At 41.0% G+C, this 27,696-nt stretch overlaps 1 protein-coding gene across 2 annotated transcripts in view; it reads left to right on the top strand.

Annotated features, from left to right (window-relative positions):
• Nucleotides 1-13,533, top strand: part of SESTD1 (SEC14 and spectrin domain containing 1) — a 79,772-nt gene extending 66,239 nt beyond the window's left edge. For both annotated transcript variants that reach the window (XM_054972256.1, XM_054972255.1), the window contains exons 13-20: nt 3,014-3,208; nt 4,424-4,538; nt 6,570-6,729; nt 8,613-8,694; nt 8,967-9,089; nt 10,157-10,348; nt 11,730-11,851; nt 12,109-13,533. In XM_054972256.1, the coding sequence (XP_054828231.1) occupies nt 3,014-3,208; nt 4,424-4,538; nt 6,570-6,729; nt 8,613-8,694; nt 8,967-9,089; nt 10,157-10,348; nt 11,730-11,851; nt 12,109-12,238 (1,119 nt within the window). In that variant the 3' untranslated portion in view covers nt 12,239-13,533. The remainder of the gene's footprint in view (nt 1-3,013; nt 3,209-4,423; nt 4,539-6,569; nt 6,730-8,612; nt 8,695-8,966; nt 9,090-10,156; nt 10,349-11,729; nt 11,852-12,108) is intronic.
• Nucleotides 13,534-27,696: the final 14,163 nt, after the last annotated feature.

Here is a 27,696-nt window from a genome sequence, read left to right as displayed (position 1 = left end):
TTTTTCTTTTACAGCCTTCTGTCAAGGGTCATCATATTCTTTGTTGCCAGTCAATTAAGCATTTCTCCAAGGCCCTTCAGAATCCACTCCCATCTGTCATCCCATCTGTCCCAGCTTGTAGATTGTCCTTAGTACTATCACAGCTAGCACATAATACGGTATGAAGTTATTGCTTCTTCTCTACTCCAGGAATGCCTTCTTGTGTGCCCTGTGCTCCAATGCCCCCTTCCTCTGTATACTTCAGCACAGGGCTTTTTTTCAGCAGGAACGCGGTGGAATGGAGTTCCGGAACCTCTTGAAAATGGTCACATGGCTGGTGGCCCCGCCCAAGGTTTTCTACAGACAGAGGGGAGTTTAGATTGCCCTCCACACCACAGCACAGTCTAAACTCCCCTCTGTCTGGAGATCAGGGGGTGGGACCACCGGCCATGTGACTTATTTTCTCCGAGGGCAACCCACTGAGTTCCACCACCTCTTTTCCCAGAAAAAAAGCCCTGCTTCAGCACAAGGTTGTTTTGCACTTAGGCTTTCCTTTCTTCTTTAAGGTGCCCTCCTTTTTTCATCTTCTAGAATGTGTATCCTTCCTGGTTTATTTTTCTGATCTGCTAGATTCTTCATGCTTTGAATGATGCAAGCCTTTCACCTTTTCACAAAGAACATCCACTTCCATGTCTGTTGTGCTAATCCTAATTGAGGACTCTGTCTATTCTCTCAAATGCTTTTTTTTAAGTGCTTGGTTTTCACAGCAACTGTCTCGTACCTGAGGTTCAGTGTCCCATAGCTGAGACTTGGAGGGGGGAACTCTGTGGCTTCCTAGTTGGACAGGTTTCCCTCACTCTTGCCTATGTCGTCTTCCCCCTTCTGCCTACTGCTTTCTTCGCTGGCCAGTAAATAAGGTACAGCTGGCTGTAAATATGATTCCTTGTCTTCCCATGAAAAAAAGGGCCCTTCTCGTGCCTGTCACGTTGTTCCTAGGGTACCCCAAACCTTCAGGAGTTGCTGGGGAAGGGGTTGTGCTACAGTGAGCTGCAGTTGGCAAGAACTGAATCTCCCCCCCCCCCCCCCCGTAGGCTCACTGTGCTTGCAGTTCTATAGGCGCAAACTCCTATTTAAAAGCGAGAAGGAAACTGAGAAACTACAAATAGATTCAATTATCCCTTTTGCTTTAAGAATTTATAGTAAAACAAGGGGAATCGCCAGTGGAAGCCTCTAGAACCTCATGAATTTTTAATCCCTTAGAAAGATTTCTTTGGTAAATAAAGTATTATGGGGCTATCAGTCAATTGGTCTTTTGCCACTGAATTTGAGAAATTGACTCCAAGGCTGTGCAAGGCAAGGATTAGAAGTTACTGCCTTGTATACATAAAAATCTTTTTAAATAACTCTAGTGTTTCTTTAATAAGCTGTCTCATTGATTTACAAGCTAATTACTTTTAACTGTGTTTACTAAAAAGGATTCTGACTTTATTTCATGCAATAGTTAAACTGCAGATGTCATTTATTCCACTGCTACTAAAAATAGCTTAAATATTCATTTAGCATTCAGTTGTTTCTTTCCTTTTCTCACCCGGCATTATACTACCTTTAAAGCCCTGAGTCCCAAGTCCCCATTTTTAAGGGTGGTTCATTTTTAAGGGTGGCATCGATGCTACTTACTCTATAGGAATCGAGTCAATGATTACAGTGGTCAGTGTAATACATAGCACATAAAGCTTTCTCCAAAGTTTTACCACTGAAAAATATAACAATCTAGAAATTTGAAAATGGATTAACTCGGGTTGTTGGCAGCCCCCAGGAGCTTTTGGGATATGGAACATTAGGAGTCCATAGAGATTGTGGAAATTCCTAGAGTGTTTGGATGCAGCAGCTGGGATCGATATGGCCACATCTGTGATGCCACACACACAAATCTTGTTTTCTCCTTTTCAAGAGCGGACGGTTGCCCACCGTGGTGGGCAGCCTGGTAAGCCTAGGACTAACAGAGCATAAGAAGCATTTAAATGATACTGCTCAGTCAAAGTTGCAAATCCAGGTACAGAGCTTTCTAACTTAGGCTAGCAGTATAGTTCCTCCATGTATTTGAAGTCTGGTTCCAAAATCCTAGAGGTCTTCTTGACATTCAGTACAACCTAGCGGATTGAGAACGTGTAGGCCTTGATATTCTGCTTCGGGCAAAGATGTAATCGTGGAGTGATGTGTTCAGCAAGAAGAGCAGCTTCAGTTGCACCAAGATGGGGAGGCGGTCCTGCATTATGTGCGCCTATTGATCTCCTGCAAAAGGAGTTCAAAAAGTGTACATGCTTCGGAAGTCTTTGTATAATAAGTTCCCTTTCAAACATCGTTGTGTGCATAGATAAAGCAATAGAATGGGCACCCCCATGTTTTTAACTATCAAAACCTGCCCTTAATCTTGGTTGCACAACATGTTGCACTTAGCAAAATGCTGTATTAATAATACACAGGGCAACTAACTGGTGATATACACTCCCAATGCCACAAAAAGAAAAGAAGTAGTAAAAACCTTAGATAGGCAGAGCTTTGTTTAATTTCATGGAAAAGAAGAGTGCTAGGTAAGGGAAAGGTGATATGGTCAAAGGAAGAAGCAAAAAAAAAACCACTTTAGAACACATGTTACATGGGTAAAATTAGGCAAAATAGGATTTGTAAAGGCAGGGTCAGGATATTATGGTACAGAGAGATGGAAGGAGGTACAGACAGTGGATAAAGGCTGGACTTTGGTTTGAAAAGAACAAGAAGAGGTTCAGATGAAGGTTCCAAAACCCAATTAATAATAGAACTAGCTTGCTGTGTTGAAGTAGAAGTATGTCATTAGCATTTGCATCTTGTTCATAAGAAATCAGGTACTCCTGCGTACTGTTGGCCACATACCTTGCTAAACAGAAGTATATTTAAGCATGCATAACAGTAGAATGAGCCTACATTGCGTTTTCATTTGTTACAGATTGGATGTGTCCTCAAAACGTTCAGAATATGTGATTTTATATTTTTGCAGGAGTGGTTTGCTGTATATGTGGAACTTAACCAACAGATTGCAGCTTTGTTGAATGCAGGGGACGAGGAGGATCTTGTGGAGCTGAAGGCCTTACAACAGCAGCTGAGCGATGTCTGCTACCGACAAGCCAGTCAACTGGAGTTTAGGCAAAATCTGTTGCAAGCAGCACTTGAATTCCATGGGGTTGCCCAAGATGTAAGCTTGTTTTTATTCAAATATTTATGCTCTTCTTTGTTGCATGCTGGCTGCTTTGTCATTATAACTGCAGATAGTCAATGATTCAGACAGGTTTCAGTAATGAAGAGAGCCCATCGCTGTTTATTCTAAAGATAGTAATCTTCATTTCTAAGGAAGCACCAGCTATAACCCTCTGATTTATTAGTTTTTACTGCACTGATGTAGACAAATTCTGATGTACCCGTCCTTTCAGCAAAATTAAACATGCTGCATAAAAGCAGTTTTCTTTTTACTCCACAAAGAGAATGCATTAGGAAGCCTCCTTAGTAAGCAATAACCCTGTAGCTAAAAGTCATCAAAAGTAGGAATGCCCTCAATCCTTATAACTGTATTTCCCCAGTTTTCACTATCTGACAAAAACTTGCTTGGGGCGGCCTGCTTCTTTTGTACAGGTGGAAATGTACATAATTTTAAATAAACTGTTAAAAAAAATCAATGTAATGTACCTGTTATTACCTAGAAATTCATTTTCAGCATTGTTTCATTTATTAAATTTATATCCCATATTTCTTCGGTAGAATTCAGAGTGGTGGATTTAGCATACTATTAAAGCAGAATTTTTTTTCAAACAAAAACATTAATTTGGTTTTGAAATGGTCTTGTGCATTAAAACATACATAACTAAACATGTTTTAAAATGCTATAGGGTTATGCATCCAGTCCTGAATGGGAAGGAGTAAAAACTTTTTTTTACCATTGCCTCTCTCCCTAATTCCTCAAATTCAGAGAAGAATTGTTAGTATGCATTCTCCTCCTCCTCTTTGTCTATAGATCCCTTTTCATAGTGCCAAGGAATAGACAAAATTGACCCTTCAGGGTCAACATCACTTTCCGACTCTTGGTCCTTTTCCACTTTGTCTGGACCTGCAGCTCTGTGTTAGTGTCTGCCAAAACACAAATGCCCATTATTTGGGATATCTCACCTGCACAAACAATATCGATCTTAGAAGATTGATGGAAAGTATTGTTGCTTAAGTGACAGTATCCTGTATAATCATTGAATGTGACCTTGAGTCCTCTCGTTGACCAGGTTCTCTGCCTAGGAACTTTCCTATCTCCTGCTAAACTTGTCATCCTTTTTCACAGTTCACTCAGTCTCTCTTATAGCACATCCTCTATAAATCACTCAATATGGAAAATAAACTAAAACTTGTGGTCTTTTTCCCCCCTCAGTTGTCTCAGCAACTAGATGGCTTGCTAGGGATGTTGTGTGTGGATGTGGCACCAGCTGATGGAGCATCAATTCAGCAAACTTTAAAATTACTTGAAGAAAAGTTAAAAAGTGTTGGTAAGCCAGAGATTGTTGACATGCTGTAGCCTGCACCATGGTGAATATCTTGAATAAAACAAAAAGGCAATAGATGAAGGAATATGTCATTCCCCCCCCCCCCTTTGTGCTTGCTATTGTATGTATCTTTGGCCACCAGCTCAGCTGATTCCTTTAGTTGTACAGACAGCTTGTGCGTGCCCTGCAAGATGTTCCTCCCACCTACCTCCAGCACATTTGAAGTTCCTTCTTTTTAAAAAAAAATGTAATGAAATACAGAAAGAAGGCGGGACATACTAGCCTCACTGGGCACACAGAATTAACCACGTTCTTCTTTGGATCATAGCCTTAAGTCTCAGCTTCATTTTACAATTGGCTGAAAAGTAACAGCATGAACTGGATATGAAATCTAGTAATACATTAATTATTTACATTTCAGAAAGGAAACTTGCAATGAAATGTATACTTGGGGATCTATACAAATGTCCTGCTCCCAAAATGTAACAGATTTTGAGAGTAAACCGAAATTGGTTTTGGTCTTGTGTTATTGTAATAGTGCTTTCTGAAGCCTAACACTTTTTATTCAGTACATAAAACTGCTTTAACACAAAAAAAGCCCTTTTTCTCAAAGACCCCAATTGAAATTGAAACAAACATCAGATGTTTATTTATTACAGGAGTTAACCCTCATCCTGCTGTTTAAAAATAAGTAAAGCGACACCATCAGATCCATACACAACAGTTAAAAACAGATAGTGGTATCCATTAAAATGCCCCGGGGATGAAATTTAGCTGAAGACCTTCTGGAATAAAGTTTTCAGCTGCTACCCAGAAGGCTTCTGAAGAAGGAATCAGCGCGCGTGGGGGGGGGGGGATGAGTTCCACAGAGCAGGGGCAGCTGCTGGGAAATCCCTCCTGTGGATTCCCACCATTCATATTTGTCTGACAGGTTCTCCCAGTAAGCTTCCCTGGCTCATCATGGAGCATGAGCTCATCTATAGGTGCAGAAGCAGTGTATCAAGTATCTTAGACCCATATTATTGAAGGTCTTCAAGGTTAACACCAGCATTTTGTATTGAACCTGGAAGCACACTGGCAGTCAATATAATTGGCACAGGATAGAAGTAACTTGTTCACTGCAACCAGCCCCTAGAAGCGCCCCGGCTGCTCTTTTCTGTATCTGTTGAAACTTCTGATCCATCTTCAAAGGAAGACCCACAAGGATATTACTGAGGCATGTGAAGCTGTGGCCAGGTCCACCTTTTCCAGAAAAGTCCACCAACCAAAGTTATTTAAAAAAAAAAACACTCCTGGCTATGTCTGTCTTCTGGATGTCCAAGGTCAATGAAGCCTCCAGTAGCAGGTGCAAACTACAAGCTTGTTTCTTCACGGGGAAGTACCATGCTGCATAATGCAGGTTGAGCATCTGTTCCTGGATTAGCTTTCTCCATTAATCCACAGCATTTATATTGTATCTGAATTTCATTTCAGTTTATTCACCCTCATCATAACAATGCAAATGTAAAACAGCAGGGTTACAACTATCATGTGATTTAATAGTTTATTAAAATAAAATTACAAATAGGAATGCATGGAGCTGCCTTTTACATAGTTAGATCAATGGCTCATCTATTCTAATACTGTAGAATAGATGGGTGGCTGCTCTCCAAGGTACTTTCCAAATTCAAGGTGTGCCATTGAGCTATGTCCTCTGTAACAAATACTAACATTGCTTGTAACAAATGATAGTTTAGAAATCCTGTATGTGTCTATGTAACTTCCTAGCCACTTAGACACTAATTACCTATTTATACATTGACATAAATAGAATTGACTGTCAAGGCTAGTGGGATGAGTAAAAGCACTTTCTCATTTTATAGTCTAGTAAGTTAACTGACATTTCTTGAAAGTAAAATTGCTGCCACTGACTTGTGCGTGAAAAGAGAATTGGACAGATGATTCTTGAAAGAACAATAATGTAGGATTTAGAGGACTGGTGGAAAAATATGTAATAGTTTTAGGAAATAATGTTTTTGTTTTGCTGTGCCTTAGATTTAGGTCAGCAAGGTTTGCGTGAAAAAGGTCAAAGTCTTCTTGATCAAATATCTAACCAGGCATCTTGGGCTTATGGAAAGGATGTATCCAATGAAAACAAAGAGAATGTTGACCATATCCAGGGAGTGATGGAAGATATGCAGCTCAGAAAGCAAAGGTAATAAACTGTAGTGACAGCGATTTTGAAGATCTGTGGAGATTCTCTTTGAAATGTTGAGAAGCTATTTTAACATTAGTTTCTGTTACAGAAGTAGAATCATATGCATTTATAATTTGTTATCCTACTTATAATTTCTGCTTTTCACTCGATGCTTTCTGATGCCTCAGCACCAGCTGTTGTGGTATGCTTTTGTAGAGAACGCTAAGGAATCCTGTTGTGCTAACCAGACCATAGATTCAGGCTCAGACAAAATAAATTAATCACAAACGAAAAGTCAGTCATCTTATTTCTGAATCCAATTTAATATTCACTGATGAGATAAAATCTCTCCCCAAAAAAGTTACAACAGAGATGTCTTCAAAGAAAGTCCTTAGATTTTTTTTTTACATCAGATGATTAATTTATCTTGAAATATTTTAAATATTAAGTCTCTCTGTCCCCTGATAGGAAGTCTAAGAAAAAGAGAGTGAGTGTATGTGTGAATGCGGAGATTGGCTTTTGCACAGAAAGCCAGTCTGGCTCCTCTTCTAGCCAAAATTAGTATTTGGCAGCTGTTTGTAGCAGGCAGTGTTCCAGCCTTGGATAGTCCTCAAAGTTTCCGCAGAGACCATTAGGATGGCCTCATTGGACTGGGGAGGCAAGCACTGTACCTTTTTTTCTGCCCAGAAAGTGGAAAGACTTGTGGCTCCACCTAGCTGGGATGTCTCTGCAAGAAAGTGCACTTTCCAAATAGGGCTCTCTCGCCCCTAGTCTCTCTCATCCTCTCCTTCCAGACAGTGCTATCATACAGAGCAGGAAGAATTTTCAGACAAGAGTGAGCTGTGAGCAGCCTCCCCAACAAAAACGATAAAGAGAGCTACTTAAAACAAAAAAGTAGTGTATACTTCAATAAGGACTGTACATCATGAAAAAAAATTACTTGTTTATCGATTGCCGTAACACCTTTGCTGTTCAGTAATCAGAAGAAATGCACGGATCTATTGAGTTGGGTCCAGCAATCCACTCATGCACGGGTTGTGGATCTTCCCCTCTTTTCCCACTATGAAATACTCTCCACAGTACATTGCATAGTGATGTTAATAGTAGTAATAATTAATAATCTTTAGTCGCTGAAGAAATGTCCCCTAAAATTGCATTGTTTGTGCACTGCCATTGTATATACTGCAGAGGAGTTAGCCGTGTTAGTCTGTGGCATCTGACGAAGAGAACTGTGATTGGTTGTTGTGGGTTTTCCGGGCTGTATTGCCGTGGTCTTGGCATTGTAGTTCCTGACGTTTCGCCAGCAGCTGTGGCTGGCATCTTCAGAGGTGTAGCACCAAAAGACAGAGATCTCTCAGTGTCTGAGAGACTGAGAGATCTCTGTCTTTTGGTGCTACACCTCTGAAGATGCCAGCCACAGACACTGAGAGATCTCTGTCTTTTGGTGCTACACCTCTGAAGATGCCAGCCACAGACACTGAGAGATCTCTGTCTTTTGGTGCTACACCTCTGAAGATGCCAGCCACAGACACTGAGAGATCTCTGTCTTTTGGTGCTACACCTCTGAAGATGCCAGCCACAGACACTGAGAGATCTCTGTCTTTTGGTGCTACACCTCTGAAGATGCCAGCCACAGCTGCTGGCGAAACGTCAGGAACTACAATGCTAAGACCACGGCTATACAGCCCGGAAAACCCATAACAACCATCGTTCTCCGGCCGTGAAAGCCTTCGACAATACATAGAACTGTGATTCTCGTAAGCTTATGCTACAATAAAGTTGGTTAGTCTTAAAGGCGCTACTGGACTCTTTTTGATTGTATATACTGTGAAAGTAATAGAGACACAGAGGCATAATCACCTCTTTTTGAATCCTGTTGCATATAATTCTGGCTTTTACAGATGTGAAGACATGGTGGATGTGCGCCGACTGAAAATGCTTCAGATGGTTCAGTTATTTAAATGCGAAGAAGATGCCTCTCAGGTGAGATCTAGCCCTCATATTGCAGCTTTTGTCATGTATTTTATTTTATAGATATTTTAATGCCCAAATGAAAAAAGCTTTGGAAATGAACTAAATAATTTTTTGGCACTTGAGCATCCTTGTAATAAATTGCAAACTTGTTGGGGGGGGGGGGCAGTGCAAAGTTTATGTAGCAACCTTATTCGTTGCATCTTTTGACAAATCGTTTCTGTTTGGGTGAACCCAGTTTAAATGTATTCTGCTTTACCATCTGCTGATGCTTTTCTCTTTAGGCGGTAGAATGGTTAAGTGAATTATTAGATGCTCTACTGAAGACTCATATCCGACTGGGAGATGACAGTCAAGAAACCAAAGTTTTGTTGGAAAAACATCGGAAATTTGTTGATGTTGCACAGGTATATGATGGAAATACTTCATTCTGCAGCAGGTTAGATTGGTCACTGGCAACTTGCCAGTAAGGCATGTTGTTTCTGTGGGTGTACGCAGATTTTAAAACTCACGTTGTTAGTCCATGTAGCATTGCTTATCAAGTAAAAAAACTTTAAGTTTGCCAGAAATCATTGCTAGATCTGACAAGATTATTTCATTGGAACAAGTCCTTGGGGTCAGCCACAATGTTATGATTTCAGATGTTCATGGAACTGAGTTGACAGATTTGAGATCACAAGAAAACGTGGAGTAGTCTACTCAGTGTACTTTGCAACAACTTCATGTTTTTCAGGAGTTAAATCCCTGATTATGTAGTTATTTAGATAAAAGAACTGAACCATTTGGACAAGCAGTCCATACACGTCAGGACTACTACACATTAAACAGATGTCCACAGATTTTGTCTTGGCTTACTAGCCAACCTTTATCTATAGTTGCTTCCCATCTTACAAGCCCCTTTCTCCAAGTCCTATGACAGAAAACTTGGAGGAGAGCCGGTGAGGACTTCATTCTGCCCTGATACTAGACGTTTGCTTTGCTGTTGCAGTTGCCTGCAGTACACAATACAGGAAGAGAAAATACTTTTCCGCGTCCAAATTTTCTGTTAGAAAGGAAGAATTCTCTCCCTTTGGGCTTTTGAAGAGATATGAGTTGTGCTTCTATCAAGGGAGATAGAAAGAACTGGTTATGTACTAGATCAATCTGGCTTTTATTTTTCTAAAAGCAGTTCACAGGATTTGTGCATCAGAGATGTCTTCCATAATTAATATTGACTGTGCATATTTATTTGCACACAAAAAGTTGCTTAGTGCAAACTGGCTATGGGGTCGTGTTCCAATTTCCCTCAGTGTCCATTCCTTCTCTGATTTTCCTGAGTGTGGTTGTTAGAGGTGTCCTACTTGGCGAATCAGCCTGATAGACGAATATAAATAAGTTCGGGATGTCTTGCAATTTGCATTTTAGATATTTTGTGTCGCTGCTCTGTTACCAGATTTGAAATGCAGATTTTGCCTCTGTTTTTCCTTTTCTGTAGAGTACTTATGATTATGGGAGACAGTTACTACAGGCTACCGTCGTTTTGTGTCAGTCTCTGCGATGCACTTCTAGGTCCTCAGGAGACACACTTCCAAAACTGAACAGAGTATGGAAACAGTTTACGATAACTTCAGAAGAGAGAGTAACTAGATTGGAGATGGCTGTTGCATTCCATTCAAATGCTGAAAAGGTTAGCTACTCCAAATTAGCATTGATGTAAAGTTTTAAAATACACTATTTGGCCATTACAGTTATTTCAGTAGGTTCATATTATGATACTTGAATGTTTACAAAATGGACAGATCATAATGTTTTGAGTGGCAGTGCTAAGGCAGATCTCTCTCTTCATCTGCGTGGTATCCCCATACTAGCCAGATGCATTTGAAAGAAGGCCCTGTTGATGGCCATGGAACTTGGTTCTAAAGAAAAGCTATTATAGTCAAAATGTTATGGATGCTTCATATAGGCATGTAGATTTTCTTTTTACAGTCCATGTGAGTTAGGCCCAGTCTGTGTAAACTGCTTCCCTTTTGGCAAAATAATTATTTTAATGGAATAAAACAGTTAAATAAATTATAAGTCTCTGTCTTTTGCTGGCTTTAGCTAGACCTCCAAACTGCAGGCCAAACAGGTGACTCTTACAGTAGTTCCAAACAACGCTAAAATTTGAGCTGCAAGTTTCTGAGGACGTCCGTTTCCATAGCTGGGAAGCATCCTTGAGAGTGTTTGTGTGTACCATCCTGAAGCACGCATAGTATTGTTAAGATAGGCACTTAACCAATCTCTCAAATGTCATCTGAATAGCCAGCATGTGTGCACACACCAGTATTAACAAATTGTTTATTACGAACTAGCTAGGGGGTTGTGTTCCAGAGTCCCTCAGTGTCAATTAGGACACAAATAGAACTCTTCATAGAGCCAAACCAGCAGCTTGAATTGTGCCTAGAGGACAACAGGAAACCCGTGCAGATGCTGGGCTGTGGGCAGCTGTGTTGTGTGCCAGGTGAATCCGTGTTCATAGATAGTTTCATAGAGCGTGATTCAAGATGACTGTTAGGGATGAATTTTGACAAAAAGGCTCATCGTTTTCCAACAGATGGAACTGGTGGAAGAGCTTCCTTCCATTGCCAGTGAAAAAAAGGAGCATAACCAAGGCTAAGAACCAAGAGCTGCCATACTTGGGCAGTGACATTCAAACTCCCTATGTCCATTCCACAAGCCTTACAGGGTCTTCTGATCTTTATCAGTTTGACTCGCGGTCCTGTATTCAGTCTTCAGCTGTGACTGACACTAGGCAGGCACCAAGAGTGCAGGATGTTGGATCAGGTAAAAAAAACGAGATGCTGCTGAGTCGCATGCCTTGCTTTCTCTGGGCCCTGGTTGCCAGCAGTGAATCTGCTCTGTAGCAGCTCCGTCAAGATTCCTCAAGCCAAGTCATTTCATGGTCAGCTGTTCCCGGAAAGCCACAGAAAATGTAATCGACCAGTAGAAAACACAATAATTTTGTTCTGCTCTTTAGTTGGTCTTTAGCAGCTTGACCTTACATGAAGTTTGTTGTTTCTTGACACCAGGTTTTGCAAGAATGCCCAGATGAGCCTGAGTCTATTAATGATATGGAGCAATTCGATGAAATCGAAGCTGTTGGGAAATCGCTTTTGGATAGATTAACAGTGCCTGTAGTTTATCCTGATGGGTATGTTGCCTTCTCTTACAATATCATGATTCTAAAAGTATTCATTTATAATAATGAATAAATGCCTTGTATTTATTTCGAATTTATTTACTTCATTTACTACTCTCCCACCCACCCACTGCCACCTTTCTCTCCAGTGGGGTCCCAAAGTGGCTTACGTACCTTTTCCTAGAAGTAGACTAGACCAGATACTGTGGCTTTAGCAAGCAATAAAATTCACGAGAGTTTTTGTGTGTGCTTCCTTTTTTTGGTTTTAGTACTGAGCAGTATTTTGGGAGCCCAAGTGACATGGCTTCTACAGCAGAACACATCAGAGAGAAGATAAAACTAGTTTGTCTGAAGAAGCAGCAGCTGCGACAACCAGAAGTCTGCCCCACAGAGAGCTAATAATCTGGATCTTTTATCTTGCCAGTTTATAACGTGCCCGTTTGTAATCCAGCATGTCACTGCATTTTACGCCTGGCATAACACATTAAAATGCATTTTCTCAGCTATTATAAACTCTCCATCTTTTTTTTTTGAAGTAAACTTCATTCTACATCTTAACAGTGTATTTCTACCAAGCCATAATTATTTAACATGCTACAAAACCATAGACTTTAAATATTATTAAAAAAAAAACAGGAAGTGAACCAGTTGCACTGAACCCTTTGCTCTGAAGCTTTACCCGACTTGTCAACTGCTTCTTTGCCTAAGCAGCCGATGCAAGTTTTTGAATGGTGCTAATAAGTACAAGTTCCACAAAAAAATAGTAATTCTCTTTTATTCTACAAATGATTGTAGTATTTTTAGGCTATAGGCAAACTATCTGTTGTGTAGACAGTGGTGACCCTATAATTTTAATTTTTCTTACTTTTTAAATGGTCCTTTTTTATTGTGCCAATATGCATCCCACCCATCAAATTTTGGAATATCAAATTCATTATAAATGGATTTTCTCCCTCTCCCAGTTTGTATGGATAATGTATTGAGAACTGTTTTGTGCTTAATAAAATCCATCTTTTTAAAATCAGATCACATTTATGTATGCCTGTATTTCCTAGTGTGCGGTGGAGGTTCACCAGTAGAACTGGGGAGGGCATCGCTTTTTCTGGCCTTCCAGTTTGGGGCAAAGTGTTCTTCCTTTCCTTCCTGTGACGTGAAAGGGGATATTGCATGGGCACTTCACTTTCTGGGTGGAAGAGAAATCATGGAATAGGCACAACATGTCTCCTATTGTCTGAATTCGAAAGATGTGAGGCAAGAAGACGTATATTATGAGGAGGTGGAAGGAGCTATTTTGAGAAGGAGTTTGGACTGCTCCTGTGTTCATGGTACAAGTAGTAACTTCCTCTTGAGAGGTACAGCGAAACATCTTTCCTATTAACTTTCATTTCTAGTTGCAGATAAAAAAAATAGATTCTATGAGTTGGTCTTGGAGGAAGAAAACTAGTGGAAAGTTAGTGACGCCATTAATAGCTAGAAAGTAATAAATGAGGAGAAGGCTTATTGGGGCAGGTCAAACCTCTTCTCCCCCCCAATACACAAACTTTTTATTTGCTACTTTGCAGGTATGTATACTTTTAGTGGTTCATGGCTGAGGGAACTCAAGTTAAGTAGGTAATCTGTATGCAATGTCCAGACTTGGTAAATGCTGCATATTGTAAAAAAAAGTTTATTAAATTAAAAACAAATTAAAATTATGCGCAGACTGTATTTACTCTTCCAATCTGCAAAAGCCAAATAAAGACCATTTTATACTTACCGATCGTAATTTCATTCTCCTTTTTGACATGCTTTGTTCTATGAGGCAGTGGCCTACAGTTTTTATTGCCCGTTGTTTTTTACCTGATCCTTAAGTAGATTTGCTCAAAACATTTACCAGCTTGACTCGTGAAGAGACAGAATAGCTTTTGGAGGCCCACTAAGTTAATGTTTTTTGTTGGGGGCAGAGTGGGGGGAGAATTCAGTAGGAGTACAACATACTATAACTTTGCCTCACACACACACACACACACACACACACACACACACACACACCTGACTTTTTTACTGCATACTGAACAAAGCTGATACGGATCTGGGAATAGTGATTAGCGGCTCCTTTGGAGCCCTCAGTGGGCACATAGGATGGGCAAAGAGGGATTTCTATGTCAGAGAACTTCAGTGTCTTTGTGACTAGGACAGCTATTACAAACTTTTCAACCTAGCCCCTAATTCTTGGGTGCAGTATACTTAGTAGACCTTCTTCCCCTCTTTATTTTGTTCTTTGCTTGGGACAAGAAACATACCTACACAAGTGTGATATTTCAAAATTCACTTGCAAGGAGCACCAAATTGTATATTTAGTATTACGCTAATTCACATCCAGTATTATGCTTAATTTGCATAATTTATTCTGCTTTGGCATTCGAGGAAGAGGACAAGGAGGTGTTAAGAGCACTGCAGTCCATGGAATGCTGAATTCTCACTCAGTCCCTTCTATTTCCTACTGTCCATTGCCCATTGCAGAATGCATAGTTATGGGCCTATATAATATACTTCCAGGTCTTACCTGTACAACCACCCCTGTTAGAAATGTGCTATTTAAAAAAAAAAAAAAAAAGATGTGTGCATGCTATGCAATCACTGAGTACTTGGAGCCCTGGTTATATTTTACTGTGTTAAAATGTTTTTATTTATTGAAGGGCAGAACACAGCGTACCCTTCGTAATGATGTGTCTCCTAATGTTTTCATTTACAAAGCTGATATGTCAGTAACTTGTTTATAAGTTTGTTTTCAATTACTGTAGTTAAACTAAGCTGCTTTCATCTAATTGGAATTGTCAAATATAAAATGATTTCCAGTAACAGTCACTGCAGACATATAGTGCAGTCCTAAGCAGAGTTACTCCAATCTAAGCCTATTGATTTCAGTGAGCTTAGACTGGAGTAACTCTATTTAGAATTGCATTGATAATTGCATTGATTTTCTTTCTTTGGCAAGAAAATCATAATTACACTTAAAGTATATTAATGTAATAAGCCACTACATTTCACTCACTTTTACAGTACATTTACATAATTGAAAATAAGAGTTACAGTACGTTGCAACAGATTAATGTTCTCTTTCTTAGTGATAGAAACAACTCTTTTGAATGGACTTTTTAAAAAGTTAACCCTTTAGGATCAGTATTTTGTAGAAGAGAACAACATCAAAAAGGGGTTTTTTTTAGTACAGAGCAAGGCAAAAATGAAAAGTATACTGGTGAATGAAGTGATCTCTGAGGCAAGCACCTAAATAAGTGTGTAAATTTATTCCTGCTTCAATATGTTAAGATTTTTAGACTTCAGGAATGATCTCAATATTCCTCAGGTCCCAATGCACATATTTAATGTTGACAGCTCTGTTCTTTGCGTATAAATTCCATCCCACACATTTGCTATTACAAGATAGCGTCCATCTGGATTTCCACTCAGAGAACCAGTATGCTAACGAGCAGTCTGCCATTTTCACCAGCTACAGATTTGAATGAAAGCCTGCTTCCTTCGGAGGTATGAGGAAAACGCCAGTTAACGTTACAAATTCTGACTCACAGGAGATTGGAGCATGGCTGAAGAGAGCTCAAAATACTCCATTCTACAAAGGAGCACAAGGAAATTCTCAAGTACAACTTAACTCTCTCAAGCTTGCTTCAGAATTAGTGCCAGGGACAGTGTGTCTTTAGTTCCTGAGGAAGTCTTTACTCCATTTTATCTAGAGAGTCAGTATGACCTTGGGCTGCCACTCAGTTCACAAATCCAAGGGTTCACCATAGCCCAGCTATTGCAAAGCCACCGAGAAAATTCTGTCTCTCATATTTGTGCATACATGCCTGTCAAAGTCACATTTCTAAATATTTTAATAAGACTTTTTTCTTGTCGGTCCTGTGTATTTTTTACACAGTCTCATTGAGTTCAATGGGATTTACTCCGTAGAAAAAGTGGTTAGTGTGGAAACTTTGAATCTTCCAAAAATAAGCCCAATAGTAATGCATTTTCTCATTAAGTACTACATCATTGCTGATACATGAAATCCCTTCAGATCACTCTGTGTTATTGTACTGCAGAGTCAATAACCTCATTATCCATTAATATTGTTTCAAAATTCCCAGAAGCTGTAATCTGAGAAGTCATTATCTGGCACAGTATAAAGAACATACTGTGATAGCAGTAGAAAATGTAGTGATTACTCTAGTGAGTTTGGTTATCTTGTCTGGCATATTGGAGGTTTGCCAACTTGGGCATGTGTGGGCTTTGGACATGCTGTTTTGAGTAGGCAATGCCAAATTTTGGTAGTGATTTTTCCTCCTGATTTTTTTTGTTACAATCTATTTCACCTTTACTGATATTTTAAATTTGGAACACATTTCCTACATGATGACCCTGAAAAGATTGGTGTGTGTCAATTTTGTCACCTTGGTCATCTTTGGAGGTCTATCCAGTTACTGACGAAGGCCAACCCTGCTTAGCATCCGAGATTTGAGAAGATCAGGCTTGCTGGGGCTATCCAAATCAGGGCCAGGAAATGATATCTGAATGAAGACTCTGAGTATAATTTCCACCTTGAAAGTTCTCTATATATACCATGTGCTGCTTTTGTCAGCAAAATGTACCCATAAGTTGTCCTGATCTATAAATAATATTTTGCAGGCAAATGCATTTATTTCTGTCACTGACACACACACACACACATTTTGGATCCATACATCCTAATATATAAAAGGCAATCCATTTTGCTGACAACTCACTTTTTATCCTGGCGCAGGTGCAGTGAGTCGTCGGCAACACTGCGCCTGTGCCGGGATAAGCCTGGAGAAGCAGCCCTCCCAGGGAGGCCTTTGGAGTGCTTTGCTAGTGCAGCAGCCTTCTTCATCACCTCTGTGGCCATGGAGACAGCAAAGAGGCCTGGTGTGGCATGGCCCGCCGGAGGCCCAGGAAGGCGCAGCATGATGGCAGGAAGGCCCAGTAAGGCAGTGCCCTCTGGAGACCAGGAAAGGCCCAGCGCAATGGAAAGGCCCAGCCATGACCCCCATCTGGGCCAGGAGTGCCGTGGACAGCCACAGCCACGCCTCAGGCCCTTGAGCCAGCAGGTGCTAGGCACAGAGCGGGAGGAAGGGAGGGCCCTGGGGCCAAGGCTGTCCCAACTGGCATCTGAAGCATGGCACCTGGGTTTCTCTTTCCTCTTCCATCTGGACAGCTGCGCTCAGCTGTGGAGAGCCTGGGAAAGCCCAGCCCCTCCTGGCCCCCCTCCATCCCTGCTGGTGCTCTGGTGGTTCCCAGGAGAAGAGGTTCACTGAGACCAATGGGAGGAGACCTGGTGCAGCTTCCAGAAGAGGTGTGTGGAGAAGCCCTCAGGAGGAGTTGGGGGGGTGACTCCTCCCTTTGGCCTGGACCCTGCACTGGGAGGGTCCCATGAGGAGGAGGCCTCCCACTGGGCCTGCCCGCCCACCGCTCTCCACATCATGGCGCAGGGAAGAGTGCCTTTTTCTAGATCCCATTGTTTTTACAACAGGCTTGGTTGCTAGTTGTTCGATATTGTGCTATTCTTGCACTATCCCTAAACATTCATCTCCTGCTCATCTTAGCCACCCTAGAAAAGCCAGGAGGTGCAGTATGTAGTAATGCGTGCATACAGCTCATTATTACCTTCTTGCAATTCTTACACCAACCCTTTTAAGGAAGGTCAATATTATCCCCATATCATGGATGAGGGGCTCAGAATAACTTGCCTAAGGCTACTGAAGGACTTGTAATGCCAATAAAGGTTGCTGCTGCTACTACTGAAGGACTTTTTGGTAGAGACAGTTGGAACCAGTAACCTCACAGGTCAAAGCTCTGTCTCTTAGCTGCTTTATTTACCCCAGAGACCAGCCTCTGCCACATATTACGCAACAATTTTCAAAACATCATCAACCAACATAAACGGCAGACAAAAAAATGTTAAGTGAGTCTGAATTCAGGTTGTATATCTGAGGAAATATTAGAGCTCTGTGCAAAATCTCCAGACACACAGGCTGCAATTCTAAGAAGATTTCCCCTGGAGAAATCCTTATTGAATAAAATAGGACTTTCTTCTGAGTAAATTTCCTTAGGGTTGCTCATCAATGAAAGTATATGAAATTCTCTACAGACCGGCAACACGTGTCACTCCGAAGTGATCAGAGGTCTTCTGACTGAATAAATATCAAATGTCATGAGTGCAGTGGGGTTAGAGTCTTGAAGTGGAGCCTAGCAGTCTCTGGAAACGTATGTAAAAATAAGTAATGTACCAAAATAAAAATCAAGAAGCCTTAATCCCTTCCTTCCCTATTTATGGACATGCTGTTCCTTGCTACAGAACTGACAAGCACTCTGCTCTGGATAAAATCTTCTACAGGTAAGATATCTTCTATTTCTTGTCATCTCTGACTTTCCTAACCAGTGATTTAGCCAGCAACATGGACTTTATAAGATCAAAATCTATTACTGTCTCATAAAATGTTATTCTTTTATTTTAAACACAGTGGAAACATCTGTGTCTGTACAAATACATGAGAAAATGTGGAAGAATCTCCCTCTTCCCAGAAACAATTGCCATGTTTCATTTTCTTCACATGAAATCAATGGGATGGTTAAAGTGCTTAAGATATGCCGCCATGTTGCTTTTACTCAAAGTCCTGAGTTACCTAAAAATAGCTCCGCAGGTTTTCTGCATTTCTGCCTCTGCCCTTTCTGTAACAAACTTCATTCCATGTATGGATAACTGAGGGCTCACACGGGTGAGGGGCAGCACAGAGGAAGAGAGGTTAACGCCTGAAGAAAATGGTGGGAAGGGGGCTGAAAACTGATTCCCCCATTTCTCCTCACAGTATTAATAGTGGCCTTTGTATATACATTGGAAGGGAAGAGGTTGGATATAGTGGTGAATGAAGAAAACGGGGGCAATTCTGATCCACTCTTCTTCACCATAAGAAGCTTCTTTTTGTATGTCTCTGTATCAGGCATCTGACGAAGAGAACTTGATTCTCGAAAGCTTATGCTACAATAAAATTGGTTAGTCTTAAAGGTGCTACTGGACTCTTTTTGATTTTGCTACCACAGACTAACACGGCTAACTCCTCTGCATCTTTTTGTATGTGTTCACCATAAATAAGGAAAATGTAGAGAACTGCCAGCAATACTATGAGGCTGTGGTGCTTTCGGATTTCCCAGCTACTGGAGGGTCCTCCTACCCACCCACCCACTCCATGTCGCTTTTGGAAATGACCAGGACCCGGAACAGTGACGATCTGCTCATGGAATATAATATGAAATATACATTCTTGGTGGGGCATCAATAATGCTATTCATTGGCTTGGATTCAGTGGAGCATTTCCATGGATAAAAGGATTTCTGTCTGCCAAGCCTTACTTTTTCACCACCACCACCACTCCCAGAATGCCAGAAGCCACATTTTGGGCTACACGAGGAGACAGAAAGCAAGAAAATTGCTTTCCTTGGGTGGAAATGTTTCTGGCCATGGAAACCTTCAAGATCCAAGCCATTGAGTCTTAATGAAACAAAACTCACAGCTAACTAGCTAGCGATGGCATTCCGAGGCCAGCAGTTTCTACTGTTGTACCGAAAGGCCTGACCATATGGCAATACCAACTAGTAAGAATGTATGTGATGGAATATTTAAATAATTTATCAAATATCCCAGGGTGTATGCATCCTGTTTTATCCTCACAAAAATAACCCTATCAGATAGATTAAGCCAAGTGAGAATAATCCACCCAAGGTCACTCCCAGAAAGCTTCATGACAGAGTAGGGATTTGAACTTGGGTCTCTTATGGCACTATGCCGCCAATATAATGGTGGCCTTTTCCCATTGTTGGCCGTGTTCTAATTATGCTTTTAGACATGTATTTTTTATGGTTATTTGTTTACTGTAGTATGCTCAAGAATGCTTCTTGGAAAGCTTGAACAATCCAAGGGACCTTGTATCTAATGATAATAACGTTCGATTTATATACCGCCCTTCAGGACAACTTAATGCCCACTCAGAGTGGTTTACAAAGTTTGCCATTATCCCCACAACAAAACACCCTGTGAGGTGGGTGGGGCTGGGAGAGCTCCAGAGAGCCCTGACTAGCCCAAGGTCACCCGGCTGTCTTCAAGTGGAGGAGTGGGGAATCTAACCTGGCTCTCCAGATTAGAGTCCTGCTGCTCTTAATTGACTGACCCAAGGTCACCCAGCTGGCATCAAGTGGAGGAGTGGGGAATCTAACCTGGCTCTCCAGATTAGAGTCCTGCTGCTCTTAATTGACTGACCCAAGGTCACCCGGCTGGCTTCAAGCGGAGGAGTGGGGAATCTAACCTGGCTCTCCAGATTAGAGTCCTGCTGCTCTTAATTGACTGACCCAAGGTCACCCAGCTGGCTTCAAGCGGAGGAGATGTGGGCATTTGCAAATCTTCTGTCTATTGGATTTAGATGTTTTAAAGAGGAGTCAACTCAGCTCCACTAGAAAGCTATCTTACTGGATGTTGAAGCTTTTATGTCTTTTGCCCCTTCTTATGGGGAGTCAGCTACCCTGACGATCAAACACAAAGTCCACTCAGATGCTACTTTATGGGCAGAAAAAAGATGAAGCATGGAACATTCCATCTCCAGAAACTTTTGCTGAGCAAGTTACAAGTTTGAGCATGATTTATTATTAAAGGGCATATTAAATCAAAACCAGACTAGGACAAGGAAAAAGAAATTCTTCTGGAGCATAAGAAGAAAGAAATATGTTTCATACTTTTAGTGTCATGCTTTTCTTCTGTATTCCCAAGTCTTTACCACCCCAGGAAAAAAAAATTAATGTGCTTTTATTCCATCTTTGGGGGTATTTGCAGCCTTATGCACTGACACTATCTTTGTTGATTTCACATTCTCTCTCGGCAAGGTTTATAAATACTGGATAAGTGACAACATATTCCTAGTATCACCACTGACTTCTGAGGCATGCATGGACTGCTGTCGATCTCTATTTCTCACGGTACAGAGTGGAGCAGTACTGAAAAGTCATACATTTGAAATTCATATTTTCAGGGGTCATTTCGAAGGAAAAAAAGCGGGAGGAACTCATTAGCATAACTCATTAGCATATGTCATGACCCTTGCCATCACCGGAAGTGTGTCATTAGCACAGCTGATTTGCATATGCTACACCCCCTGACATCACCTATCCTGGCTGTTTTAGACCTAATTCTGGCCATTCAGAGCCAAAATTGGGCCCAAAATGGCAAAAAGGGGCTGAAAATGGCCCAAAAGGGGCCCAAAATGGTCAGGATCGGGCCGCTGCTGAATGGGAAAGTGATCCACCACCCATCAGAGGCCCGATCTGGGCCGTTTTGGCCCCAATCCAGGCTGAAATGGGTCCAAAATGGCCAAGAGTCAGGTGGGCGGGGCCACCTGACGTGACCTCTTTGGGGAACTGCCAGAACTGCTTTCCTGTACGTTCCTCTTCGAAATGAGCCCTGCATATTTTAAATAAATATAGTAGAAACAGAAAATGCTCTGCATTTTGCATTCAAGTCAGGGTTTTTTTCTTGCTGTTTTTGGCCATTTTGAATATACATAACATGCCTCCTTGAGGGTGAATCAAAGCCAGAGAAAGATGGAGTGTTTTGGCTTTTTAAAAGTTTTACCTTTCTCCCTAAGGAAACCCCAAGTGGCTTACATCGTTCTCCTCTCTTCCATTTTCTCCCTTACAACAACCTTATGAAATAGCTTAGGCTGAGTGTGTGTGATGGGCCCAAGGTCACCCAACTAGCTTCCATGACAGCAGGAAATAGAACTTGGTCCCATTCTAGCTGCATCGCCATACTGGCTCTCTTAGGAGAGTTTTCTAACATATATTCATCTGTCTCCCCCACAAAAGCTCCATGAGTTGGAGCCCACAAGTAGACCTCCACTCACAGAATGAATATTTCTGTGCTTTCTCTTTTACCTGAGGTCCCCAAAGGCTGCTTGTAACGGTTGAACCACCCTTCAAAACACAGTCAATGCTATGTGGGAGATGTGAATCCATGGAAACGATAGGTTTTCCTTAATTGAGCTGAAGTGCCTTTAAGTTACATAAAGATGGGATAATTGGGGTCTTTTTTCTGAAGATATTCAAGCTGCATCTCCATCTGTCAAGGATGTGCTAACATTATATTTCCTGGACTGAGCAGGGGGTTGGACAACCTATACACACACACACCTTTCTACAATGATTCTATTAGTGTGTGAAGGGAAAGCAAGATTCTGCTGCTTTACCACATGTTGACTATATAGTGTTTTGAAGATCTGAAAAGGGAAAGACTGCATAGGCTTGCCAATTCTGGGTTGGGGAATTCCTGGAGATTTGGAGATGGACCCTGGGGAGAGTGAGATTTGGGGGAGGGAAGGACCTCAGCACAGTATAATGCTGTTGAATCCATCCTCCAAAGCAGCCACTTTTTCTAGAGCAACTTATCTGTGTTGTCTAGAGATGAGTTTTCAATTCAATTCAAATACCTTTAATGGCATACAGAGAAGAGTTGTAATTTTAGGAGATCTTCAAGCTTCACCAGGAGGTTGGCAACGCTAAGACGACATTATGTAAACAACTCCTTGTGAAGAACTGTGTGAGTGCTTTTTACTTTGTTCAAATACTGGCATATCACGATTGAACAATCTGTATGGTCGTATGCCATAGGCTACAAATCCTTTCTCCTTTCTCATCTAGTTCTCACAGTCACTTCCTATCGAGAGAGCCTCTTTCTCTTTAAGTGACAGGCTATTTCAAGATCATATTTCTCTCCTTTACATACGATTTTATGTTTGGTGAACCAACCTTCCCCTTGCATGCAGGTTGAATGAACAGATTAATCAGGGAAAGGTTCCACCTTGTCCTGTGGTGACCTGAAAAACAATTTTATCCTATGTAGCTAAAAGGCAATACATGAAATAATTGGAATTTGGATAGCCCCGTCATTGCTTGAGTTCAGGAGGCCACTGTACTACAAAGTATTTATGAGCCAATCAATGGGAGTTTGGTGGATTTCAAATCCACAATATCCGGAGAGCTTTGGAGAAGGTAAGCTGTGTTAACTGAAGTGTATATATCAGACCTACAGGTAAGGACAGTATGCAACTCTGGGAACCCCTCCACCAATATTCTGACCCCCTCCCACACACACACAAAGAACACAGATAGGTTCAGAAACATCTCTTTGTTAAATTCCCATATACTTCATGAGACTAGTTCTATTAGTACAAGAATATGGTCTGGAATGTTTCTTAGTCAAAAATTAATGGAGAAGTGAATGCTGTCATGTGCTTTACCTTTAATACTTAGTTTAGTGTATATAAATATTAAGAAAGTGTATGTAAATATTAAGGAATTTGTTAATTTTTTTCTTACAAACACATTACAAGTTCATATTTAATACATGTTTAAAATCCATTAAAAAGATTTAATGTCCAATTGTCCTGTTAATTCTCTCCATTGACCAAATGTAGTAATATACCACATAAGTTCAACTGCCTCCATTATTTAACTTTGTGCCTTTCCTGAAAGCTGTGAATACTCCAGGGGCTAATTAATTGGGTATTATTGTTTATTTTGCATGATTTCTGAATTTGTGATTGTGGTAAAGAATATACAAAAGGATTATGCAGTTAATAAAGAGTTTATGTTTGGAGAGTTCGTCTGCCTCCTGGTGGAGTATAGGAGTGGTTGACATTGGACGTCTAGAACTAAGCTGTATAGTAAGACAACCAAACGTTCTTTCAGAAGAGGCTGGGATCGTTTTGTTAGGAAACCTGGAGGACGCTAGAACAGAAAGTGACCATCTACCATTAGTTCTTCAAAATCTTGGTCCCTTAGGATCTTTTGGGGTCCGACCCTGTCTCAATGTACCTGAGCTTGAACCCTCTAAATATATCAGGAGGACTAGACTTAAATGGCCCTCTCATATTAAAGAGAAATTATCTCTTTGGACACAATCAGCCGATGGTCAGTTCCTTTCATTTGTTTTAACAGCTAATATTGACGGGGAGACCTCTCCAATTGATTATTACTCTCTATTAATTACCCAACTCCAGCCCTTGCTGTCAAGATAACACTACTACTAAGTAACTAGTGAGTGTACCCTTAATATATTCCTTGCTTTCAATCACACAATATTAGGGTCCAATTCAGGTTAAAGTATTAACACAGTGTAAATTAAATCTAGTGAATTTTGCAATAGCTGAGATTTCTATTACACCTACTATAAGAGTTTGATTGAAGTCTGGAAAACCTGGTGAATCAGGAAGGATTCTGGACTTGATCACAGTTTTGGGGACCCGTGAGATATATTTAGCCACTGTTTCTATTGCTGATTTTGAACAGATTTAGCAGATGGTAGTCCACTGAGTGGGAGGGAATGGTAGACATAAACAGAAGAAACATATTCATTCTTTTTTCAGCATGCAACTTATAGGAAAACAAAAGGTGAGTAATAGATTCCACAACTTGAGCATTACATGGGCACAGCCTCTACTTTACTCTACTTCCCTTGAATTTTACTGTTAGCTCTGCTAAGGGGAGTGCATTAAAATGGGCTAAGGAGAACAGCCTACGATAAGCAAGAACTGTAAGATAGGCTAAAAATTTATCATAAGCAAAAGTAAATGACGGCACAAAGCCTAGGTAAATAGATGAGCAGACTTGTCTAGCATCAGCTACTGTCATTTGCCAGTCCAGGTCTTTGATTGTTTCTGTTACTACCACACAGGCTTTGTTTAACCCCAGCATTGATAAGTAAGTCATTGGAAGACCCATCTCAGCAATTTTCTTGTCTGTCGTCTGGCTCCATGAGCTGGGCTAGGAGTCAGCGTGAAGCCGTCATAGTTGGAAGGGTCAGATAGAATATGAGACAACCTACACTTAATTGCCACATTCCAGGCTATGGCTGAATATTGCTTCATGTTCTCCTCTAGTCACAAGACTGATGAGGCTTCACATCTAAGTCCTCCAAAGAGGTCATGTAGAAAGATGGATTAAATGAGCTCAATAAAAGGCTTGATAACTCGAATCCAAATTGGGCCTCCATAAAGTAACTGAGCAATAGTTTTTGCTTTAAATATTTATAAGGCAGAGGGAATGTGGTGCCCACCAAGGTAGGAAAAGAACCTTTGAATAGGTGCACTATTTGTATAAAAACTGACCAAGGCTCTCTTGTAATATGAGATCTAGGAAAGAGGTGAATGGAAATAGAAGCCCAGATAATTGAACAAGCAAACTTGTTCACATGGGTGAACGTCAAGCAACTATATCTTGGGGCGCACTATTCTGGCCTTAGAGAAAACCATTATTTTGGATAATAAATTTACATTTGCAATATTCAACAAATATTTTTGAAGTGCAGCATACACCAACTAATGACAGCAATAGTAAAAGAGCATCATCTACATATAGGATAATAGCAATTGGATGACCGGCCAACTTGTGGGCATGAAGATTGGTCACTGCAAATTTCTGAGGGAGGTCATATTTTAAAAGATTGAAAAGACGAGCAAGAACGCAGCCCTGACATACCCATCCTGGTGACTGTGACTGAACTGGTAAGTGAGCCATACGTATTGTAACATAGTTTCAATGAGGAAGACATATAATTGCTTGAGGATATAGTTATGGTTTCTAATTTCCTCCATAAACCTAATCTATAGATTAAATCAAACACTGCCTGTAAGTCAGGAAATGCTGCATAAAGTTTTTCCTTTTTGTAGGATGAGTATTTCTTAGCCAAATGAAACAAAACTAATACATGGCGCAGTGTAGAGCCCCCTTTCCTGAAATCAATCTGCTCTGGACTCAAAATCTGGGACATCCACAATTATCTCGTTTAATTCGTGATGGGAAACATATAATTTACCCGAAACAGATAAAATACTGATTGGAGGATAATTAGTAGAGTTATTTCTTGCCTCTTTTATGAAAATGGGCACTACTATTGCTTGGCTCCACTGGTCGGGTATTATTCCTGATCTATCAACTGCTGTAATCAAAGCAGCAATTACAGGCAGCCACCAAGCAACTTCCATTTTAAAAAGATTAAGTAGTGCCAAATCTGGACCAGGTGCCTTACCAGTCTTTAAATGGGAAACCAACCATTTAACTTAATCCAGTGTTACAGGATCCCAAACAAGCAGATTTCCGGGCTTCTCTAGGATGTCAGTGATAGAAACTGAGTTGGGGGTCATTGAACAAGTTTTCCGATGAATATTCCCAAACCTGGGAACATTAGTCAGAAAACTTGTTCAATGACCCCCAACTCAGTTTCTAACTTGGGAACATTGGCCAAGGGCAGCTGAACTCTTTAGGGAATCATTCATTTCCCCCAAATTTTGTTGTTACAATTAGTGGAAGCCTGCAATAACTTGAACCAAGTTCTAACTTCATATGCCTCATTTTTCATTCTAACTACAGCCTTATATTGCTGCTTAACTTTTAGGTAAAGGGTAAGAGAGTTGTTACGTTTAAAGTTCTGGTAAGCTCTTAACTAGAGATGTGTGTGGTGGGATAGGGATCTACCCCTTCAAGTTCCAGGGCTGCTGCCAGGCTCTGGGCCAAGCTATTAATTATTGGTACCTTTCCTGCTGCCTGCTCAGGTCAGGTTTCTGGGAGTGGTGCAGTAGGGATCTTGACTTGGATGATGGCTGGAGGAGAGCCTGCTGGCCCCCACGAACAGCCAATCATGAACATGTTCATGAACAGGGCCATGTTTGTGGTTGTTCGTGAGTCTCTGTTCGTGGATGACAACGAACATCATGTTCCATTTTTTTTCCTGTCCATGCCCATCTCTACTCTTAACCTCTGAGTCAAGACTACTGTGATTTATGGACTATATTACTGTGAATAAAATGGATTAAGATGCGATAGGACGGAATAACATTTTATGAAGCCTGAAGGCGGCAGTCTTTCTCACTGCTGCTCCAGCTATGCCATGCCACCACCTTAGTTGAATGTAATTACTGGGCAAGGAGCAGACAAGCCCAGCCACGTGCATTTAAAATGTCGTACCCTGCAGGTATGAACTGGTACTCTCCTCTTCTGCCATATAGTCTTAAACAAGAACAGGAAATCAGGCTGAATCCAAGAACACAGCAGTATATATGAGAAGGGCAGTCCTGTATTTGCAAATCAGAATTAAATTAGATATATTTTAGAATACCAGAAAATGATCATTGACTATTTCAAAGCAGTTTTGGAAAAATATTTCAAAGAAAAGCAAAATACTCAGAAATTCAATAGGGGTAGTCGTGCCCTTCAGAACTTCAGAAATAGGTAGCCATGCCAGGCACATGTCTGCAACCTCTAGGAGACTTTGAGGGGTGGGGCATGGGGGGGGGGGAGACACTGTGCACATATCATAATTACTTCTGGCTAAAACCCAGAAGTGATCTCACTGCTCTAGGATTTCACTGATGTCTATGGCAGGGATGGCCAAACTTGCTTAATGTAAGAGCCACATGGAATAAACATCAGATGTTTGAGAGCCACAAGACATGATGCATTGAAGTGACGTAAGATGAAGAAGTGGGTTTGGGGGAGTGTCCTGAAAGTGACATCACAGGAAGGGGTGGGGTTTTGCTGCAGTATGCTGGAAATGACATCATCAGAAGGGGTGGAGCTTGGGAAGAACAATCACCTGACCTTTGACTTGGAAGTGACATCACAAAAGTGATGTCACATGCTTGCTGGGCTTCATCCCCAAAGTCCCCAGGTATTTTCTGAGTCAGGCCCGGCAACCCGAACATTTTTATTGGAAAGAAAGAAGGAAGGAAGGAAAAAAGGAAAATGGAGGGAAAGACATGGAAGGGAGG

This window comes from Eublepharis macularius, chromosome 2 (genome assembly GCF_028583425.1).
Source record: "Eublepharis macularius isolate TG4126 chromosome 2, MPM_Emac_v1.0, whole genome shotgun sequence".
Lineage (NCBI taxonomy): Eukaryota > Metazoa > Chordata > Lepidosauria > Squamata > Eublepharidae > Eublepharis > Eublepharis macularius.
The sequence above is the reverse complement of the archived record's forward strand: the minus strand, read 5'-3'. Positions and strand labels throughout refer to the sequence as shown.